The 21,633-nt window shown below is 39.6% G+C and overlaps 1 protein-coding gene across 1 annotated transcript in view; it reads right to left on the reverse strand.

Annotated features, from left to right (window-relative positions):
- Positions 1-769: 769 nt before the first annotated feature.
- Positions 770-21,633, reverse strand: part of SYN2 (synapsin II) — a gene marked incomplete at both ends in the record, with an annotated part of 173,562 nt that continues 152,698 nt past the window's right edge. Inside the window, 4 exons of the mRNA XM_084269425.1 lie at positions 770-905; positions 3,331-3,616; positions 7,282-7,342; positions 20,052-20,201. Of these exons, the coding sequence (XP_084125551.1) occupies positions 770-905; positions 3,331-3,616; positions 7,282-7,342; positions 20,052-20,201 (633 nt within the window). The remainder of the gene's footprint in view (positions 906-3,330; positions 3,617-7,281; positions 7,343-20,051; positions 20,202-21,633) is intronic.

Genomic DNA, 21,633 nt, shown 5'->3' on the forward strand with positions numbered 1-21,633 from the left:
GACGTTTTTTTAAATCAGGCATGGGACTTTACATTTATTGGAAGGTGTTCACAAAAATAAGGGTAACATCATGCATATTCTTTGCAACTAAACCCAGTTATGGTTACAATTTGGAAATAAATTCAAATAGACATATGGAGATACAGTAGTACATACACACTCTATTTATGACATTAAGTTAGTGTACTGGTAACTCTCAGCAATACATCAGAAGTCTACAACCAGCTGATGGAAAGATTGTATAAGGAGGAAGAAACTGCTTCAATTCCTCACGTTATTTATGTGGCTTGACAAGAACGTCAGTGTGAACTGCCTCCTAAATTTGGGAGGCAAGAACAAGTCAAGACTATACTTCTGCAGTACAAAACATTTACACACAAAATACACATGCATTGCAATGCACTGGAAATGGGTAAAGCAAGGAGAAACCCATTACTCAATGCTTTATTAACACAATTCTACAAAGGAGTCTCAAATAGGATTATATAGTTCAGTCACAGTAAGGCCACAATATTACAATGGATAAGGACCTTAGCTTTCGGCATTCTGTGTTAGCAATAGAACCCTTCCTCCTTTATCGATGTTTATACATGATCCTGAATGGTATCTCATCAAAGTCCTCTTTTTTTTTTTTGTTTTTGTAGGTTTAACATATTGCTTAATACAACAGTTAGCACATTAGAGAAGGGTACTGTCACAGGGAAACAAAACCTATGTAACATTCACGTGGTTTTTAGACTATACGCTGGGTGCATTTAGATGAAGCTGGCTAATCAGAAAAGAGACTAGCAAAGGATTTCCTCAAGTTTCGAATAGTTTCAGCTTTTGCTTCATCTTCATTCACAGATGATCGGAAGAAGGATGATTCTGTGAAACTGAAGGCATTTGTCAAAGACTGCGACTTGCTGCAAGACAAAAATGCGACATGTTTCGTGTGGTCATATTGTCTGCTGGCTTACACCCACATGTAACCTGCATAAACTATGAGAAAAGGAAAAACCTCCATGAGATGTAGACAGTTTGTGCGGGAACGAAATGGACACTCAGCACAAGCAAGAGAGTTAGATGCAGCAAACAGAGCTGCTGCCACACGGCCCATTCCTGCTTGGATTTCAGAGGTAGGATAATTTTCCTTTAGAGAACACACTGCTTTTTTTTATAGATCTGAAACTTTGCATTCCACTGGATGATGTAAATTAGAACTTGAGGAAAAAGTTGGCATGCCTGCTGAATCCAAATCACCACCTGACACAGCATGATTATTAATCGTGTTCATTAAGGCTGCAAACAGTTACACACAAATTAAAACTAGGTATATCAGCATGAGTTTGAAGAATGAATCCTAAAGTTGTAATGTGCTCTTTGTATACCTCTATAGAACACTCGATCCTTCAGAGAGGCCTAATGACACTTTATATCTTTAAAAAAAAAATCCCAAAATCAGATATAATTTTCCTTGTCTCTAAGCAGTTAGTCTAGCAATGTCGTTCACTTTTTAGTGCTACCATGTAACTATGGTATAAGTCTCTGTAAGGACGAATCACGTAAAAGAAGGAAAATGTCAGAAGTTTAAAACTTTAGCTCATCACTTGTCAGAGAAAATATTTTAAAAGTAGGCTTGAATTTAAGTAGAAAACGTTAGTGAGTTATGATCTTCTTTACAAAGAAATCCATGCATTAGTAAAACTGAAACACTTTTCTTATTCAGATTGTCTGACACTCTTCAGGGTTTGCAACTTCTCTGCCTCTAAACTAATAATGTACAGCAAACAGTGCTACGGGCGTTTTAGGTTTTTCATAAATTATAGTTGTGTTAATGAGAATAGACTGATAAATGTTTGTTTGTACTCACTGAAAGAGGGAGGGTGGGAAGCAGCACTTGACTTGATTAGTAACACAATAAGTAGCCTAATTAAATATTTATTCACAGATTAATAACATGTACATACAGGTTAGGCAACAGCATGTGGGTGAATACAAAGCATACACATGCAAATAGATAGAGTTAGTCCTACAGGCAGGGGATCTGAGTCTTGGTGTGGACCTAAAACTGCTTCTTGGAGGTTAGAAGAAACTACTCCTCTTACGGCTTGCATCTTAAAAACTTTACTTGCTCCTTTTTTAAGTAGAGACTATCCTCTTCCATTTGAAGAAGAGAAAAATGAACCTAGATTTGTACAAGGAGCATACCTCTCAGAGAAAGCTGGGAAACCGCATGCGGTACTTCTGTCCCTGTCCGTAACTCTTTTCCTTAAATGTCAGAAGCTCACAAGTTAAGTTTCAAACTATAAGCTAGTTTCCATTTTGCTTAAGAAAATCAACCTCCCTATATTCTACGTATACCTAAGAAATGGATGAACTGAGTATTATGATTATAAATCAGAATAAAGAAATACACTGTCCTAGTAAGGCAAGGAACAGATGGTCATTTTGCATGCTGTCACTTAATGCAGCTTTTCCTCTGAACCATGCTCAACTGAGGACTCAGAATTGGTTCACACTAGTATTACCATGTGAGCGGGTGGGGAATGGATCTGTGTTTCTTGGATAAAACAAAGGCTACAGTCAGCTTTGTGCTTACCAAAATAAGTAGAGTGCCTGTGACACTACTGGCAATAGTGTGTCAGGATGGCTATCCTGAAACCCAGCCAGCCACTGCTAGTGCCTTCCCCGTATTTCCTGCTTGCTGGGTCTAAGCTCTGAGTGGGGTTATAGCTACAGATCATTTCTGCATTATTCTTCCTTCCTGTAGCAGGCTGCTGGCTAGATACAGCAACAGCAGCATGCTGTGCATCAAGGAATCATCCAGCAGTGAGATGACTGCAGACCGTGTTCTGCAGTGTGTTCAGCAGCAGCCTGTAGCACAGAGTGCGACCGCCAAGAAGCGCAGTTTGCCAGCCACTGGCCAGCGTGTTCCTTTGGGCTGTTTCTGAGATAGGCCTTTTGAAACTGGAGTCTGGTGTCTGAGTGACTGCAGGGTTAAAAGTTTAAATAGGTAAGACTTCCTCTTTTCTGTGCAAGCTTATAGCACACCCCGATCATGAGTCAGTGACATAAAAAGGAGAAAACAAATACGAGGAAGATAGTGAGCTCTGAGACCCAGCTGGGGCAGAAATCACACAACCAATAAATGACCTTTTCCTACAGTGCTTAGGATATGACTAATGATACGGTCTTACTAATCATAAACAGAGAATAAGCTTTTTGAAATGTTTTGACCTCCTTTTAGATATATGTACATTTTTTCCTGAATATTAGACCAACTCCCAAACTACAGCTATGACAACAAAATCTGTGTTAAGAGAAGAAAACGGATAAAGCAAATCTTACTTAAGTTGTGGATGAGACTGAGGCTTCTGTTGTGGAGCGGGCTGCGGAGCGGGCTGTGGAGCAGGCTGTGGAGCAGGCTGTGGCTGTGGCTGTGGCTCTGCTTCCTTTGATAACCTGGTGCTGGAAGGACCTTGAGCCTGGGGACGTGGTTGCTGAGTTGTAGGTGCAGGTGGACGCTGTGGCTGGGAAGCCGAGGGCTTTGCTGCCTGCCCAGGGGGGTACATGCGCTGTGGCTGCAATGGCTCCTGGCTTTGTGATTGCATTCCTTGGGGTTGCACTGGGCCCCCTAGGTTCAGTACAAGAAAAACTTCATAATGTTATAGTATCAAAGAGTTCTTACTCATATCCAACACTCTAAAATAATCCTTGAATGTGATTAATTCTACTTTTGAGGCAAAACTCTACTAATAATGGACTGCAGTCTCACGTAGGCAATACTACTAATCACAGCTGCTACATTAGTAACTTGCTTGGAGCCCCTACCATTCAGCCTTAAAGTTGCTAAGTAGTACCAAATTTATCCCAGCAGTAGCAGTACTGACTTCAAATCAAAGCAATGGGGTTACACCCAAAATAATTTTGGCCCAGCTCAAGGAGACCAACATCAGCAATACCTATTTCACTAACACAGCTACTATTGTCTGTGTAGTTACTGCAGTTTTGCTCCTCCAAAGTTGTAAAATTATTTATGCAATATTCCTCTTAGATTCACTCTTACAGCAGTACAACATCTTTATACTGAAAATTTCCAACTAATTTAAAGTCTTTTTTGATAACTTATTTAACCCTATAACCCCCCCTTAGTGAAGTATGTCAAGAACATTACAAGAAACACAAGAAAGCCATTACTGATTCTTTACTAAGGAGACCTTTCCACCAAGAAGGAAGTCTACTGGCAAAATACTGTATCAAGTGCAAAAACTACAATGTGTGTAGAGACTGTGGTTGTGAAATCCATGGCTGAAAGATGCTACATCATCATTCAGTTTGGGTTTCTGACTGAAATAGTGCTGTGTCAGTGGGCATGCTGCTTTTATCTCAGACATCTGCATGTGGTTTTCTGGGCTGATAGTTGTTATAACTGAATCTTTATTCCTGCATGTGACACGGCACACGGGACAGCCGAGTTAAGGGGAAGAAAGGACAGGATGAAATTCTGAGCCGTTTGTTTGTATAATGCTTCAGTCAGGGCCAGAGCTTTGCTAACAGTAAATATTACAGAAGACAACTGATCTAGATGTTCTTAGTGCTAGACAGATACTCAGTCCAAGTAAAAGACATAACCTATTCAGGTCTTTAAAAGAAAGCCTTTATATCTGGAAGTACTGCTGCAATACAATTTATTTATTGTTAATTGCTATCATGGTTAGCTTTCCACTTACTATACGAGGTTCCAGTGTATGTGTCTGAGAACAGCATGTACTAACACTTCAATAATTTTCAATACAGTTGTAGTAGTGTGTTGTGGTGTAGAAAGATAAATAGCACGTACTGTATGCTAAGGAATGTGCCTTCATTGTTTATTAATTTGAACCACTTTTGTAGGAAATATTTGAAGGTGATAACATGGTCTTGCAACATCTTAATAAGGATCGTTTTCTTATTAGTCTCCTTTCACTCAGTCTTGAAAAACAGAAAGGTTTCTTTCCCCCACTTGTACATACAGGCTTGAATGCCAGAAACTTTACACTGAAGACAGATATAACTTTCTTTTATTGCACATTAAGCTGTACAAGAAATTTCACATAAAAGATATACTGCTGTCACACTTCCAGCATTTGCTCACTTTCTTGCAGCTGGGTTGTACAAAAGGCAACAATCATGAAAGAAACTTTTACCAAAAATAACTCAACAAAACTGAACATTAAGCCTACACTGTAAAACATCTGTTCCCTGTTACCCACAATATTGCACCTAAGCATGCTTACATGCAGAGAGACATTTTGGCTTGCTTCTTGTCTGTGGTATGTAGTAATCGTGTGTGCCCTTGTAAATCCTTTACAGTCAACAAGCTGAAATCTTATCTGAAACACCCATCTCCTCTTTGCACACACAACTCACAAACGTCGTGTGAAAAGCACTTGTGAATACTTGTACTACTACATGCAAAAAATACCAACTGCTTGAAATAAAAATCAATCATCAGATTCAGGTCTTCACCCCAGGGCAGTATGGTTTATTCACTTTCACGGTGTCTGGAGGTAAGGATTAGTGAACCTGATTCTAAGTGGAATTTTCTTAATATAGAACAAAATAGCCAATGCCATCATTGGAATGATCACTGACCCAGACGAATGCTGATCGCTACAGCAAAATATTCATGTAATTTACTGATAGGTAGTAAACAGTAGCACTTACCACAAACATTTAAATAGCTAATAATGCATACCTTAATTCTCATCTTACCAGCCAGCTTGTACAAATAAAAGAAACACTAAGAATGATGATTCTCACTGATAATTTTTTCCAGTGTTTGTAGGGAAAACAGAAGTAGAACATAAGGCTGTTTTCCCTTTAAACAAAATTGTTTGCACTAAACTAATGGCCACTACTCATCTTAGTACATATTCAAGATTAAAATTATAGTCTTGTGGCTCACTTGCAACTAAGCTTTCTGGTATGCTAGCAGTGTGTTGCCTGTGATTCTAGGATAGATTCCTTGCAACAGATTAACTGCCTGCCTGTGTATTTCTCATAATATTACACTGTGAGTCGGCTACGCAAGAGTCACAAATAATTGTCCTGCAGAAAATCTAGCAGTGGTCAGGCATCTCCAATCTTTTTGCATGTTTGACTTCAAGTGATGTGGATAACGTTGGGACTGAATTGGCTTTCTAGCTATCTGGATAGTTCTAGGTTCAACGTAGTAGACCTGAGTTGGTAAAGAAAACCACTGACATTTTTGCCTTGCCTCCTAATCAAAGGGCAAGATCCCCAGCTGGTTGAAGGTACCTTGGTCTACTGTCTCCTAACAGCTCAGTATTAGAGAAAAATGAGCTCTTAACAGGAAGTTTAACAGTCTTTGAGGTACTTCTCACCACATAACCTGGGATTTAACTCTTAGGTTAAGTAGATTTTTGAAAGTATTTGCATTAGTTTTCATTAAAAATCTCCATAGATTACTAATTCGGAATGACAACGAAAGATACTACTTAATTGAAATAGGATACATTAAATACACTTTCACTGAGATATTGCACATAGGTGGCCCATTTACATAGCTTTGTAGCTAATAATTTAATGCAGCATTACTAAAAATATGAATACCAGTATGTAAAATAGAAGATATTTTAAATATTCCTTGGGAAGAACTATATCTTATGGAGTCACTGAAATATTAGACTTCCACTTGCGTATAACTCAAATGTTAACAAACTTTATAAAATTATAAATAAAAGCCCCACTAGCAAATTCTAATCTAGACTTTTAAAAATATATCTGGATCACCTGCCTATTAGTCATGCACACGCACAAAAAAATAAAGGCTATGAGTACAGTGTGCACACACTCACAGAGTAAGCAAAAGTAGTTAGATTTGGACCTCAGTGGTATTTTACTTAACGATATATAATACTCAAAAAATACTGTCTAACCATCCATACTGTACAGGGCTCTAGAGAGGCACATTCTTTGTACACTGTTGACAACAGCCCTGAAATCACAAATTTTACAGAGAAAGGTAGGTAAGCATTACACGCACAGACATGAACAAGTAAACAACCAGACGGTATAGTTGACACTGCATAGAAAAAACACAGTCCAGGTCAGCACTGAAACAATGCAAAAATTGAACAAAACTGGCATGTTTGCTTTTGAGATTGGGTGTTTGTTTCTTTTCTTTTTTTCATTTTTGCTTTAACCCTTTGCTTTTAGTCTCAATTATCTAAGTAGCCTGGACTTGTTTTGGTCCTACTGCAACGCCATTACAGTCGAGAATGTACTGTAAACAACCTTGAGGTGGTGGTCGCTGAGGTGGGATTTTGTTTGGCTCTGGCTCCTTTAGTGATCCACTCTGGAAAATACATTTGAAAACAGAAGAGAAAAAAAAAATAAATTAGAGTAGTTTAGTTCCAATTTTCCACCGCTTTGTCTTTATTTTCATTAGAAAATTTCATTATTGGTTGGGGCCAAATGTGTACTTTTAATTTATTCCAGATAACATTTTCTAATTTAGTTGCTGTCTGACATGATGTATGAATCCTGGACTAATCCAAAGCTGAGTTCTTGAAAAAAAAATTGTTTTCCCTGTGTAGCATGTGATTGCGATACAAGGAGTGTCTTCCCAGCTCTTACCTCTCTGTGCAGGGACTTCCTCCTCCAGTTCCTAGAACCTCAAACGGCTTTTCTGTATGGCATTGCTTCTGCTGTCTTTTTTTAGGATAGACTGAATAGAAAATGGACTTCAAGGGATACCTTTGTGTAATTTAAGAAATAATCTATTTTTAAGCACACTCTCTTGTATCTGGAAGCACTAGCACAGCAGGATGTTTTGCTAGCGATAGTTTCACTTTGATTCGCTGACAGTAAATGGGAAGGGAGATGGGCTGCTCTAGGTTAGCTGTTTTGCTAATCAAAATGAAAGAAGGAAGCAAAAACCACAGACAAATCATAAAAATAATTGAAATTACTTCATGCTACTCCATCTGACACGTTATTAGAAACACATGTAATACTTAACTTTTCAAAACAGGAGATTTATTTGGCAGTATCCTTTTCAAATGTATACTTGTCGAGAGGAAAAGATGGGCCTGAACCAAAACCTTGGAGCAGAACACCCGCTGGGAACATTAGTTTTGAATCCAAACTTTGTCTTAGGCCCATCTCTAATATTTTGAAAACTGAAATATGTTAAATCATCGGACATAATAGCTTGGGGTTTAGTTTCTTTTAAAGGATCCAGAAATTATTGCCATCAGTCAAGAGGGAAGAAACACAGAGTGTATTAAATAGTAAATGTAAAGTTAATTAAACATGTTTCTTACAAATCAGTAACTTACTGCTTTTTTTTGTTTGGGTTTTTTTTTTCTGATGCATTTGATCTTGGAACCATAGAAAAAAAATCTTACTCATTGAGTTGTGAATTCCTGCACAGCTATCTAGGAGTCACACTTTTAAATGTTACAAGACAATGACATTCTACCATATGCAGCTGTTGCAAACTGCTTTGTCTGCTTTAGCTACATGAATAGTACATAGGACAGGTATAAAACTCTTAATTATTCACAATCACCAAACTTCAGAAGACCAAATGAGGAGTAAAAATGATAGGAGGCAAAATAAAGGAGGCAAAATCAGATCCTGATATTAACTGCCAGTTACACAGATCTCAGAAAGCAAGTAAGGATGAGGGTATGTAGAAGAGAGTTTCAGAAGGAAAGGCAGCCACCAGAAAATTTCCAAGTGCTTTAGTGTAGGTTAAAGTAGGTTAAAGCTTTCTCCGTTTTGTTTCTCCTCTTCCACTGATTTTCTGAGCCCCATGAAAAGCTGACATTCTGTCCCACATGTGTTCCAGTAACATTAAACATTTGCATTGGAGCTCACCGAAACACTACATGTTTCCATCAGTAACTCCCAGGATACCAGGGAGATCTTGAAAAGCTGCCCTAGAGGAGTGAACTCCCTTCATATCCCAGTCTCATTGTTCTGATGCACCTGGCACCCTCCCTGCCTGCCTCAGGGCCCCTGGGTGCTGGTGCTGCACAGAGCCTGGCTTTCCTTCGGGCACAGTGACGGAGCTGCCCTTAAAGGGAACGTAGAAGTACTCAGGCTTAAGGACCTCCAAGAGTTTCTTTCTGGAGGACAAAACTGATCACATCACTGTTGCTAGAAAGCATGCACACTATTTTATAAGGCGCATCCCCCCAGTTACCATGCAACAGACATCCTGGCCTTGCAAAGGGCCCTAAACCAACCTGTATGCTTCTCTGCAGTGGCAGAACATGACAAGGGAGGATATAAGTGTTGCTATTTTTCTACTAAAAGATTATGTAGGCAAAACTCATCTTTTATTTAGAAACTGAAAACACAGGCTGGCAATTTACATTCACATCTACTTTAATGTTAAAACAACATCTGCAGGGCCTCAGTCTCCTCAGTGCCTGGAGGCTGAAGCAAATCTGCCATTTGTTCTTGCACCTAAATGGTCTTGGGCTTTATCACACACACCACCTAACTGACTTGACGTGACAACATCAGTACTTATGCAATCTGCATATCTCTCCATCTTAGAAAGAAATTATTCTATCCTAAATTAAGCTTTCAATAAACCTTACAGAAGCTCACCAATCCTTACCTCAACTGTTCTGAAAGTTCAGAGCCTTTGTGCATGTTCTGTTGAAGATGCATTTCCCCCTCGCTCATCACTGACTGCAGCTGTCCTGATTTTACCACCCACACATCCTTTTTTTCACCAGATATCACCTGGTGCTTCCAGGAACCTCACCCACACTCCAGGCCAATCACATGGGTATATTACTTTTGCTAATTAGCCAACCCACCCAGGCTGACCCAAAAAGTCTAATTAGCATTACATTCCTAATTGAGAAATCTTACTCATGGTTTTTCAATGGTCTGTAGTAACCCAGTCCTTTTCAAGAGTCTTTCTTTCAGTCAGAAACCTTGATACTTGATATTAAAGACAAGCTTTGAACTAGTCTTGTTTGCTGTCCTGAGCCAAGGCCTCTAATAAAATCCAGGCTTCTTCTAAAACACCAGTTGTTGGCAAATCAACTACAGACTGTTATTTCTCACCTCTCCAAGGTGGTGTGCCAATCTAATTGTAAGAGCTGCTAACTCCTTATAGGCAATGCACTCTCTCTGAACAGAGATGCTGGACCAGACCTGTCCTGCAGATGTATTCACCCCTCTTGTATTTTTTTCTTTTTTTCCTTTGTAGCCCAGCCTAGAAGCTCACCCTCCTACCACCTCCTTTTAGTACAAACTTGTTTTCCTGCACTGCAGTTCTGATCTACAAACTTGCCTGTTGATCCGTCCAAACACTGCAGAAATCAAGGATTAGAATGCAGAATACATCATGGAAAATGACCCTGAACAGATTCTTACTTGGATGCTCAGGGCTAAAGAGCAAAATTAGTAGCAGAGAAGCTAGAAACACCAGTGTTTAGTATGGTTTGGGATTACCTAAGGGAGGTGTAGTAACTGCTGTTGTGAGGAGCCCTCTTGATTTTCATTTTATGGAATACAATTTTCATATCCCATCCAAATTCTCCAAAGAGAGGGAACTGCTGATGTGGATAGTAACATGGTATAGAGCTGCTTAGGGAATCTCTCCTCTTCAAAGGGGATTCGCTGTTTATGTAACTATTCTTAAAAAATACAACTTTACTTGTGGAAATCTCTAAGCCACATGAATGCTGCAAGTATACTATGGTGATTTCTCAACTCAAAGTGAAACAACTGATGCTTTGGTTGCATAATGGTCTTTAAGAATATTGGTGAAGTTAATTATAGCCAGGGCAGAAAACCCACTCCTTGACTAGAAGACAGATGTCTCTAGATGTCTCTGTAGCACTTCCTTCCTTTCCTGATGTACCTGAAACAGCTGTCTCCGAATTTTAGGTGTAGAACTGAAGGAAAGAACTGCTTGTTCTTCAAAGCATGTTGTATTAGAATTTGATCAGTGCTATTACTTCTTTTTCCACCTTGTATACTAATATAAATGAAGACTGGATTCATATATACTTCAATTTTGAACAGTCTAAAGAATGTTGAAATGGGTGGGAGCAAAACCAGCAACTTGGCAGGGAAATAGCCCTTGGGCAAAAGAGATGCTAAACTGAGTCCCAGCAAAAATTGATTTTGATTTGGCTGGGTTTGAAGATTTTATGAACTGTAGTTGGAGCACGTATAGTTGTTCTTGGGCTTTGTTTGGTTTTCTTTGTAATGCAACGAAGCTTTTCATAGGTATTTCAATATTTGAAAGGAAAGTCGTGTTTTTTAGGTCAAGAAGTAGAAGGATCTATCAAGAATTGCCAAAATACGAGCTCAGTTAGATCTCATAAAGGAAACAAGAATAAATCATAAAACAATTAAGTAACAGAACTAAGAAAAAATGTGATTGCTAAGGAGGTAATTTAGGTAATTTAAGTAGGGTGTCAACAGTAAATGAATATTTAAAATGTCCTAGATTATGATAAATACAGAAGCAAGGGCAAGGTTGCAGGTGGGATAAAAGTCAAAATTGAGATGGAGGCATAAAATCCTTGTGGGTTCCTATTGGTCAGACCAGATACTCTTCATCTCAGAAATCAAAACCAGCTGACTGACTGGAAAGATTTGTGCAGTGAAAAACCCCAAATCTTATCACACACTCAGTGAAATATTTCTGGTTGGTGTTGGGGAGGATGCTGTGTATCATTTCCATCACCCCACTCAAGAAAGGTGTCTGTAAGCTGATCAGGTGTAGAATCGTGCTGTTAAACTGACCGGGCAGGCGGCAGCGGCTACACCTGCAGCACTGGGCAGAACAGGTCTGGTTTAATTTAGCAAAACGAAGGCTCAAAGGCAGCACAGTTGCTTTTTATATACATATTGTGCAGGTAAAGAACTAGGCAGAAAACAAGGCAGATGAAAGGACAACGCGACCCGAGAAGAAATGGGTATGAACCAAGTAACACGGGGCTGGGAATAAGCACATACTGTGCCACGTGGCAAAGCAGTGAGACCGTGAAGGAGCTTTCAGATGCTGAGCACCCAAGCGTGAGGAACTCCTTCCTGCCTTGTTGCTTACCACCTCATGCATTTAATATGCAGTGAGTATGGCAGGGATGCTCCCCCACTGCTTGTTCAGAGGTTACCCTGTTTCAGGTGAATCTGGCATAGCTCATCTATCTGCTTTATTGCATTGCCAGTGGTGTGGAACAGGACTACAAGGGATGTGCTATTTATTGTCTTATATAATCCCAGTGGCCCAAGAGAGGCAGTGAAATGGGTGTAGTTAAAACTCTAAGGGAGAGGTGGCAAGGTGTGCCCTACAGAGAACCACCTTAACTTCTGCTAGTGAAAGGGGACAGCTAAAGGAGGGGTGGCTCCTGCTGCTTGGCAGTCTTTTGCAGTACTGCAGTTCAGTCCTGCCTTTCTCCACTGAGGAAATCTCTGTGAAAAAGATGCTCACAGCAAAATCGATGCCAGACTAGAATTTCTCCTGAGGTTGGGATAAATAATTCAAAAATGTAGAGCAGCTTTTCTTATTGCTGAAACAACTTTCCAAATTACCCATGTAAAGCCCATTAAGATCTTCGTCTGAATGGGAAAGAAAATGACTGCTAAGAGCAGTAAAAAACCTACACAGCATACCTTTTACTTGGAATAGTATTTACAGAATGCACTAAAAAAGGGGGTTTTTTTAAACTTCAAGGAGTATTCCAACTGGGATTTTATGGTCTGTTTTCCACTGCTAGATACCTTTTCCTACAGAATAGTTTCCGTTTTCAATGTTTTTATACACAATCTTAAAAACGAGTACCCTACTGTGGATTCACTGCCTTTGAAAGGTATGCTCCAGTATTGCCCCGAGATATTCAAACAGGTGACCTCTCACTGTCCATTCTAGCCCTGTTTTCTGTTATACTGCTGAACAAAACTAATCCCACTCACTGCCCAATGAGATGAGGCTTCTAAAGAAAAAGCAGGATGCCAATTTGTCAGGGAAAACATTTCTTAAGAAGTAGCACTGCTTGTTGAAGCTGGATGGCCTCCTTCTAGAGGCAATCAGTAATTCCAATGGACAAGGATGCAGTCTTATTTATTGCAGCTCTTGCTTAACTAAGCCAGATTTCAACTTCTGTTTCTGAACAGGGAACATTAAAAGTCTGCAGTTGCAACAGCAGCTTTCAGGCAGTTCTTGCCAGTGAAAAAATTGCTCCCTGTAGACAAAGGAGGAATGTGGCCTATGTGATAGGAGAGAGCTCCCCCTGTGTGCTAACGCGGCGGAGACTCAACCCTCTGTGTGTGCAAGTACCAGAGAAAGAGCTGCAAGAAGTGGCAGGCGAGTGGAGGTGTACAGCATGTCTCTAAGACTGTCCAGTTACTGGAAAGACCAACTTCCTTACACCTTTCTCAGTGTACAGGCGAAGGCACCCTTGGGGCTTGAGAGTGTCAAAATCCTATGTTGCTCTTCAAAGTTCAAAGGAAGGTTTTGACCCTTGAACTTGGGGACTTTGACTCTGGCTGATCCTGTGCTCTATCATCTCCTTCAGCCTTAAAACAAACCAAAAAAAAAAGCAGATGTTTTGGGGTTTTGTTTTTTTTTTTAAACTATGAAATGGGAAGTGACCCTTCCATGAACAAGCAGAGACTGGGATCTGCAGAAGTTCATTTTGAGCCACAAAGATCCATCATTACTGGATCCATTTAGAACTCAAGTTTAAGCTTTGAAAGAAGAGAGTCTGGGAAACTCAGAGTGGGGGTAACTCAAATCCAGTCTTATAGCCCACATTTTATCTTAACATCCATTACAGAAGGGTGGAGTGGGAGGAGGCATGGAGGAGAGGTAGTGCACTGAGCTAAACACCTGAGCTCTTCCCAACAATACCGAAATCCAGAGCTCCAGTATTTGAACAGAGCGTAACACCTCTCTGTCAGTGATCGCATGTGCTTCTCATTTCTCCTGGCGCAGCACAAGCACCCAGCCACACAGAGGAGGTGTTGGTGGTTGGTCTGAACTCTGACAAGCTTCCCAAGTCTCTCCTAGGAGCTGAGAGATACTGAAGAATGATATATAAGCAGCTGAAGACAAGCTTGCTCTGCTGGCAGCTAGCCAGACGGAGCACTGATCCACCATGAGATGAGTGCCTGAAGTGGGGTGTGGGGGAGAGGTTCCTTCTTTTCTAATATGGACAAATCAAGAATATTTGAAAATGAACTGCTTTATTTTGGATTTTTCCATAATTTCTCTTGGTGTTTATCCTTGTTTAAAAAAATTTAACACATATTTAGTGCGTGGTCCTTACTCAAAATAAACCGAGGCGATGACTGCTGGGGAGAGGGACAGAATCCTTGCAAGTTAAACATGGAGTAATGCCAAATAGCTTTGCTTAACACGTTATGATTTAAAGGTCAGAGAAATCAAATAAAAAAGTCAAGTGGAGACAGAGAATGATAACAAAAATTGGAGATGGGAAACACCCACTGCAGTGGGGAAAGGAAAGGAGACCGAGGAAAAGCCTCCAAAAAAAAGATATTTCTATTAGGTCCAGCTTAAATAAACAAAATCAGAGAGTAAAAAAAGACGAAAAATAAGATAAAATAAAAAATCAGAGGGATGCTGTATGATAGTAATTATAGCACTACGACAAATCCAAGAGATCTAACTTTGACTTTCCTCTTCTATTTGAGTGCACAGCAGCTATTGGCTCTTCTGTGACGTGGGATTACTGTTCTCCTTGTGCTCATTGTTAAAAGGCTGGGCCTTGCTCTGTAGTGGAATAAGGACATTTTTGAAATCTTCCCAAAAATGCCAGTGGAACAACAGAGCTATTTCTCATAGAAGTCTGCTAAGGACTTATAAAGGCTACTCTGTAGTGGTGGGCTCATGACTGCTGAAAAATTAAATGTTTTCTTTGTTCTTGAGGGTACTCACCATGGAGTTCCAGAGTTCTCCAAGGCAGTGCCTGCTTCTGCCAATACAATCCCCACATTGCACGATGATCAAAAGATCATCTGGCAGAAGGTAACAAACAAGTTAACAAAAGCCTAATTTTGTTGTGTGAATTAAGACAAAAAAATAAGACTTTTGTTATTATTTCTAAAATAAACAGGGAAAAGTATCTGTTAACTAGAAATAATTGCTACATTTTCTTTGTTGCCTTCTATATATACAATATAAAATCATTAGCATTAAGGCTATAGCACCACAGACAACCTAAGTAATCCTAATCATCCTGTCCTGAAATGGATCTCAGGTTGCCTGTGAGGCTTTTTCCTTGGGACTCTTCTAAAGAGTATTTCTGTGAGTAACTCCTGCTCTTACCAAGCTGAGCAAAGGCTTGTCTGCAGGGAGCACGTGGTCTTGCAGGTACACTGCTAGTGATGAGCATTCAACATACACCATTCAGATATAAGTAAATAAATAAAAATCAGGCCACGACCTGAAAGCTTTTATTTCATTTGGACAAATTTCTGTTGATGTCAGTAGAAATTTTTATCAAATAAACTTAAACCCTTAATATATGCCCCTTTGTAAATTCTCTCTTACAGTCTAAACATCATCAGATCCCTTCAAAAAGGGACTGTAAGGTACACTTGGCACATCGGTACAGAAGCAGCTAAGAAAAATAAGCATTTTAGTGTTTTGATTTAATCATCCTCATTTACTGGCTACATTCACAGCTAACCACCAAAGGTGTTTATGTAGACATTTATCAGTAGCAAATATCCAGCAAGGTATTTACCTGGCGCTTCTGCTGATGAGACTAAATAAGCATCAGAATTGAGCAATACATGCCTTACTCCATCTACTGGTACAGGATCTTAGTACGCGTTTCCAGATAGGTTATCTGAACTTTCATGATCAATTTATTAGCAATATCTCTGCTCAATATCTGTATATTGCGTCCCACTGGTTTTTAATTACCATCAATAAAAAAAAATCTTTGGATTTATTTCCCTGCATGACCTTTGTTTTTAGTGTATCACAATACCTGGATGTCAGGCTCAAACTCCCAAAATAAGTCAAGGTTTGTGTAATGAAGCAGTTTTACATTGAAGCACATCTGTCATCCAGCAGGCAAGTCTGAGTCTCAGCCTCTGTTGCAATCTCTGTCATTTACATGAAGAACACAGACTCTGCCCTGAGTAGGTGTCTTGGTGTGTGTGGGGAAAAAAACAGCTATCATTTTATACTGATAATAAATTAACTTGACTACTGTAAAATTTTCTGGAATGAATTGTACCTCAAATGTGGCCTTTTACTGGGATGTGGTGAGCTCAGGGTTCATACATATTTGTTTTCTTCTGCTTTTTTTAATCCTATACATTTATACTAGGATCTAAAAGGGTAAAACCTGCTTATCTTGTATTTGCACAAACATAAAATAACTAAAAAGGTTAAAAAAACCCCTTTGAATAAAATAAACATTTTCTCTTCAAAATATGCATAGATAAACATTGTGTGTGTATATACACACACACCCCCACACACACATTAAGGCGGCACATTCAACTATGTTCCATATTAAACCAATGAAAATAAATGAAATAAGCACATTGCAGCAGCATTGTGAGCAGGTTTTGAATAGGAAGCACTTAGTTGTCAAACGTATACCCAAGTTCACCATGATACAGCTTCTGCACTAGGCTGTGCTACTCTACAACACGCAGCTCTCCAAGTCATCATCGCACGAGAGAAGGAGTCACAAGATGTCGCTGTGAGGCAAATAACCAACCCCACTGCAGGGAAAAGGGTCGTTCCCTCTTCAGTGAACCTTCCGCATTTAACAAATGACTTGTAACAATGGCTTTAATATGCCAGTGCTAAGAACAGCCTCTGAAAGATACCATGTTCAGTGCCTTGGGATGTACAGATGTCCCAGCAATATTTTTCATGGTTGCCTATGAGTACTGAGGACAATGTTTTAGATTCTCTGCCAGTATTTTTAGGAAGGCATCTTACTACTGGCTAATTTTCCTTCAGGCCACAACAATAACTCAAGAATCAGTTTAATATAGAAAGCCATTTGCTTCCTAGGGACTATGATGTAAAAGAGCTTCAAGGCAGGCGTAAAATAGAAGTGGCGAAGAATAACTACTTGGATTTTGTCTGTAGGCACCGATGGCTGCCAAAGTGCACACAAACTCTCTGAGGTAAGCACCGAACAGAAGACATCTCAGATGTGTTTAAGAATCACAGGGTCTGCACCTCAGAGGTTTCAGCACAAGCCAGTCAGTTGTTTGAGGTCCCTGCCTTGGGAATTGGCTCCCCCTGGCTTTCTGACAGAGAGCACTTTGTTGGCCTTCAGAGCATATTGGGAGGCCAATCACTTCCATCAAGATTTGGCTGTGCAGCTCTAAACAAAGACTTATTTTCCTAATCATTGACTTGTTTTCTGATGGACAGCTAATTGGGATAGTACAGACCACTGCAGGCATTTCTAAACCAAAGCATTCTGTTATGTGTGATGCACCCAATGCCACAGGAGTGGGGAGATTATAAATAATTTGTAAAACCCCACACAGATAACGAGGGATTTCAAACCATGGCACACCCACAGCTCACTATTCACTGTAACCTGTTCGTTTACAAGCAGAAGTAGCAAAACACATGCTTTACTCTTTGATATTCTTATTACTTTGGTTTCTATGACCACACATACATATGTGCAGAGTTGATTTGGGAAAACTTACTGGTTTTGCATTTTATGTGACCTGCGGAAATATGCAGCATCCCCCCTGCCCCGCGAATGAATGCGCTGTACTGCTGAAGATTAGGAAATCATCCTCAGATTAGAAAAGGAGAAGACTGTTCAGAAATGAAAGGGACAGCTTCTTTCAACAGACCATTTTTATTCTTAGGAAAACAGCCTAGCTAAAAATTAACTACACATGAGGAGGTATCTGTTTTAAACACCACAGATCTGTTCCATGATTTTCCATTCAATCTGGGAAGATTAATGGGTATTTACAAATACTATCTTCTGTAGAGATTCAGATCTTCTGTCTGTCCTACACTGGTGGATTAATACGACAAGGCAAATTTTAAGGAAGCAGAGTTTCATTAACTGAGAGGAAAACTAACCAACATTGCAAATATTCTGGATTTGGTCAACTGCAATCCGTAATTTACAGATGGGATAAAGGAAAGATTAATGTTGAATAATATCCTGTTGCCATTACAAAGGCTGAATTCTTCAGTAATCTAAACTAAGTAGCAATCTAACAGAAGTTCATTAGCTAGTCCCCAAATATTATGTGACAGCAATGACTGAGGAATGTGGGAAGTCTCTTAAAATCTTCTTTGAGGGCTGTTTTAATTCTGGACTTACGTAGGAAGTTTGTCTTTGGGAGTGAGTAAAACTTTATTCACATACAACAGATAAGCAGTTTCTTTGGATGACATCAGTAACCATAAACATCCTTTGTCTTCTTCAAAATCCACGGAAGCATACCTACCCAGAACCTTACATTTTTCCCCAAAATGTGAAATACCATATTCTCCAGATGACTGTGAATCTATTCATGTCGCAATAATGTCTGTTACTGTTGCACATTTTGATTTATGTTGACACGTGCTCTGGTCAACTCCAAATTTCACTCTTTGCCTCATTTTAACACATGGCTAATTTACTAGTCCTAAAAGAAACTGTATCTTGGCATATTTTTTCCCCCTTGTCTTTCTTTTTCAGTGCTCTTTACAATGGAATTGAGTCATGTTGGATGGAAACTTCTCCATTGTATGTGGTTCCATGGTTGAAACAGTTTTGTGCTTAGTTTCAAGTGGCTGTAATATAAATAGAAGCCACACCACTTTTTTATGTGGGATGGTGTATTTTTATAACTTAAAGCATGATGATATATTTGAAGAACAAATTAGTCATTCTGCCTCAAGAACTAGTCTGTCTGAGGTATGCCACAAAATTGTTTTCAAATTGTTTACCTGGTGTGGAGCCTTCTGAGAGTAAAAATAGATTCTTGATTTAGGCCTGGTAATTCCTGTATTACAGTTTGGCTTATGCTGTTGCTTAACTGATTATTACCATGGAACTGTGCTGGTACAGAGCAGCAATACAGTCCTTAATAGTTGTCAGGTTGTATCACCATGCTTTATTCCTTCAGTATGTTAAAAGAAGTCCATGAAAGTTGTAGCTGATAGTGCTGCTCTTGGTCAGACCTGCTGCCTAGCTAGGAAGGCATGAAAGATGCTATTTAGCATTTATTTAGCCCTTTTCAAAGAATCAGGGAACTGTAGAATGGTTTGGATTAGAATAGACCTTGAAAGAGAGACATCCATTTAATAGTCCACCCATCAATCTGTATCTCTCCAATTTAGAGGCAAAACTTTTACCAAAAACTTTGACTTTTACAAAAATAACACGATTCAGAAGTTATTTAAAGGATCAATAAAATAAAATTCACATTTTGTAAGCATGGAAATGGAAACACAAAGATGATTTCCAAAGTCTGAAAGGTTAGCAAGGCCAGGGCAGAATTCTGCATCTCCACACTTGAACTACCAGGCTACGTAAGATAAAGTAAGTGAGATGCATTCATTGCAACAACATTTGACATGAGTTTTCTAGTGCACTAAACACCTTTCAGGAATTTCACAGATTTTGAAAGGTATTTTCATGAACTGCAGCACATAGAAAAAGATCATCATGTAATTTATTTCTCACAAGAACAACAGGAACTATTGTCTTAGTGTTCTTCCTGGCATCCTCAGGGCAATGTTTGTCTATCATAATGCTTCTGATTATTTCTGATATTCCATACAGATGTAACGGAAAGGAAACAATAGAAAGCCTGGTAATCCACTGAATCCACAGTTACCATTGTACTGGCAGGACCACACCAATGCTTGCACTACTTAGTTGTATCAGGAGGTAATCTCACTAAGTATGACAAACCTATAAAACATACTGGTAAGTTCCTGAATCCTTGTAGTTCAGGATATGCCTGCACAGTTTTCCAGACAAATTCTCTGAGGAAAGTTTTAAGGTTAAAGTTATAGAATAAGGTGGTCTATTTTAAATCCCAAAGTTTCCTACCTGAGGCTGCTGAGTGGCAGTGGGTCTCTGAGGAGATGGAATAGGAGTTTTGGACAACATTTGGTTCATTTTGCTTACAACTAGATCAGTTATATGTTGCCTGTCTTCAGTCTGATGCTCACCAATCAGAGGCATTGCACAGTCCATGACCTGTAAAATAAAACATACGTCAGCTATTGATACAGCACCAAAGTCATTATTCCACATCTGGGTAGAGTGCCAGGGCTTCTCTGTGCTTGATTGCTTTTAACAGAGGTCAGACAAGATCTGTAGAAATGATACATGTTATATCAGAAAAAAAAAAAAGCACCCAAGTGCAGGACACAAATCAGGAGAGCAGGAGAACTGCGATTCTGAAGAGCTTCTCATGTGCTTTTGTGGCTCGTACCGTGTTCATCACCTGAACTGGAACATGGAAATGCAAACTAAAACTTCAGCTTCCAAGCTGTTTGTTGAATTTCTGCTAGGGAAGGCTGGATCCTTATGGATTAATGAAAAATCTTAAATAAGGCCTTGCTATTGCTGATCCATGTTCTTGAAAAGCAGTGTGGCTGCATTGCAGTTGATGCAGAAGATAATTTCCACAAGGAAAGCAGGATCTCAGAGGCAAACAAAAATGTGCAGATCCATTTCCATTCTAAATGGGGCAGGTTAACAGTCTTCAGCAATTATTTAATTCAGACAAATAAAACTAATACTGAATTCAGGTATCTGCAGCTTTTGGCACATTGGTGTTTGTTTGGGGGGGAATAAAAGCATAACACAGTAACATGATGGCACTGGACATTCTTATTTCTGGGAAGAGAGAAGGAGTCATCGATGAGGGATCCTCCTGGGTTTTGCATAACAAAGGAAGTGGTTAGTTTTATGGGGGTGTTTTTGTACTTCAGAAGTGTCCCTTCCTGTATCTCTTTGGCTTCTGAGCTTCCATCTCTATTGCAGGTAAACAGAACAAGACTGAACAGGTTCAACAGTCAAGAGATTGCAGGACTCTTGTAGCCACAGGGAACCTTAAGTGCTAATGGTCAGAGAAACACCTTAAACTTCCCTCACTGCTATACAGTCTCTAGCAACAGGACTAAACAGGGAGCTCTGTTGTGGGGAGTGAGGGCTATTTTGGCTAGGGAGGCTGACTCCCACCTCTTCAGGTGGGTATTCTGCTGTAGGCTGTTGCCTCTTGGTGCAAGTCACCCAGCTTGCGTAGTTGAAGTGAGGATACTGAAGTTCTGTGAGACCTGCTTCTGCAAATATTCACCAGGTGGAAGAATTTTATTGTCTGTAAGGATAGCACAGGGAACAGACTTGTGAGCATAAAACTCATCTGCATTGTATGGGTCCCTCCTGAGGTGGAAGTGATATAGTGGGGATAACAAAACCTTTTACAATCCATCAGCCCACACTGAACACTTTGTCTCCTCTATGGACAAAGGGGACAGTTTTACCTGCCTTCTTTTAGACACTGAAGTACTTCTAGGAATTAGACAGACAAATCAGGTATTTGAAGAGCCATTTGGATTTAAAAGAACTTGCTTGTTCATTATAACACTGGAATATAATCTTTCGTCTCTCACAGCAGCTGGGA

The sequence above is a fragment of the Gallinula chloropus genome, assembly GCF_964237585.1.
Source record: "Gallinula chloropus genome assembly, chromosome: 12".
NCBI classification, from domain to species: domain Eukaryota; kingdom Metazoa; phylum Chordata; class Aves; order Gruiformes; family Rallidae; genus Gallinula; species Gallinula chloropus.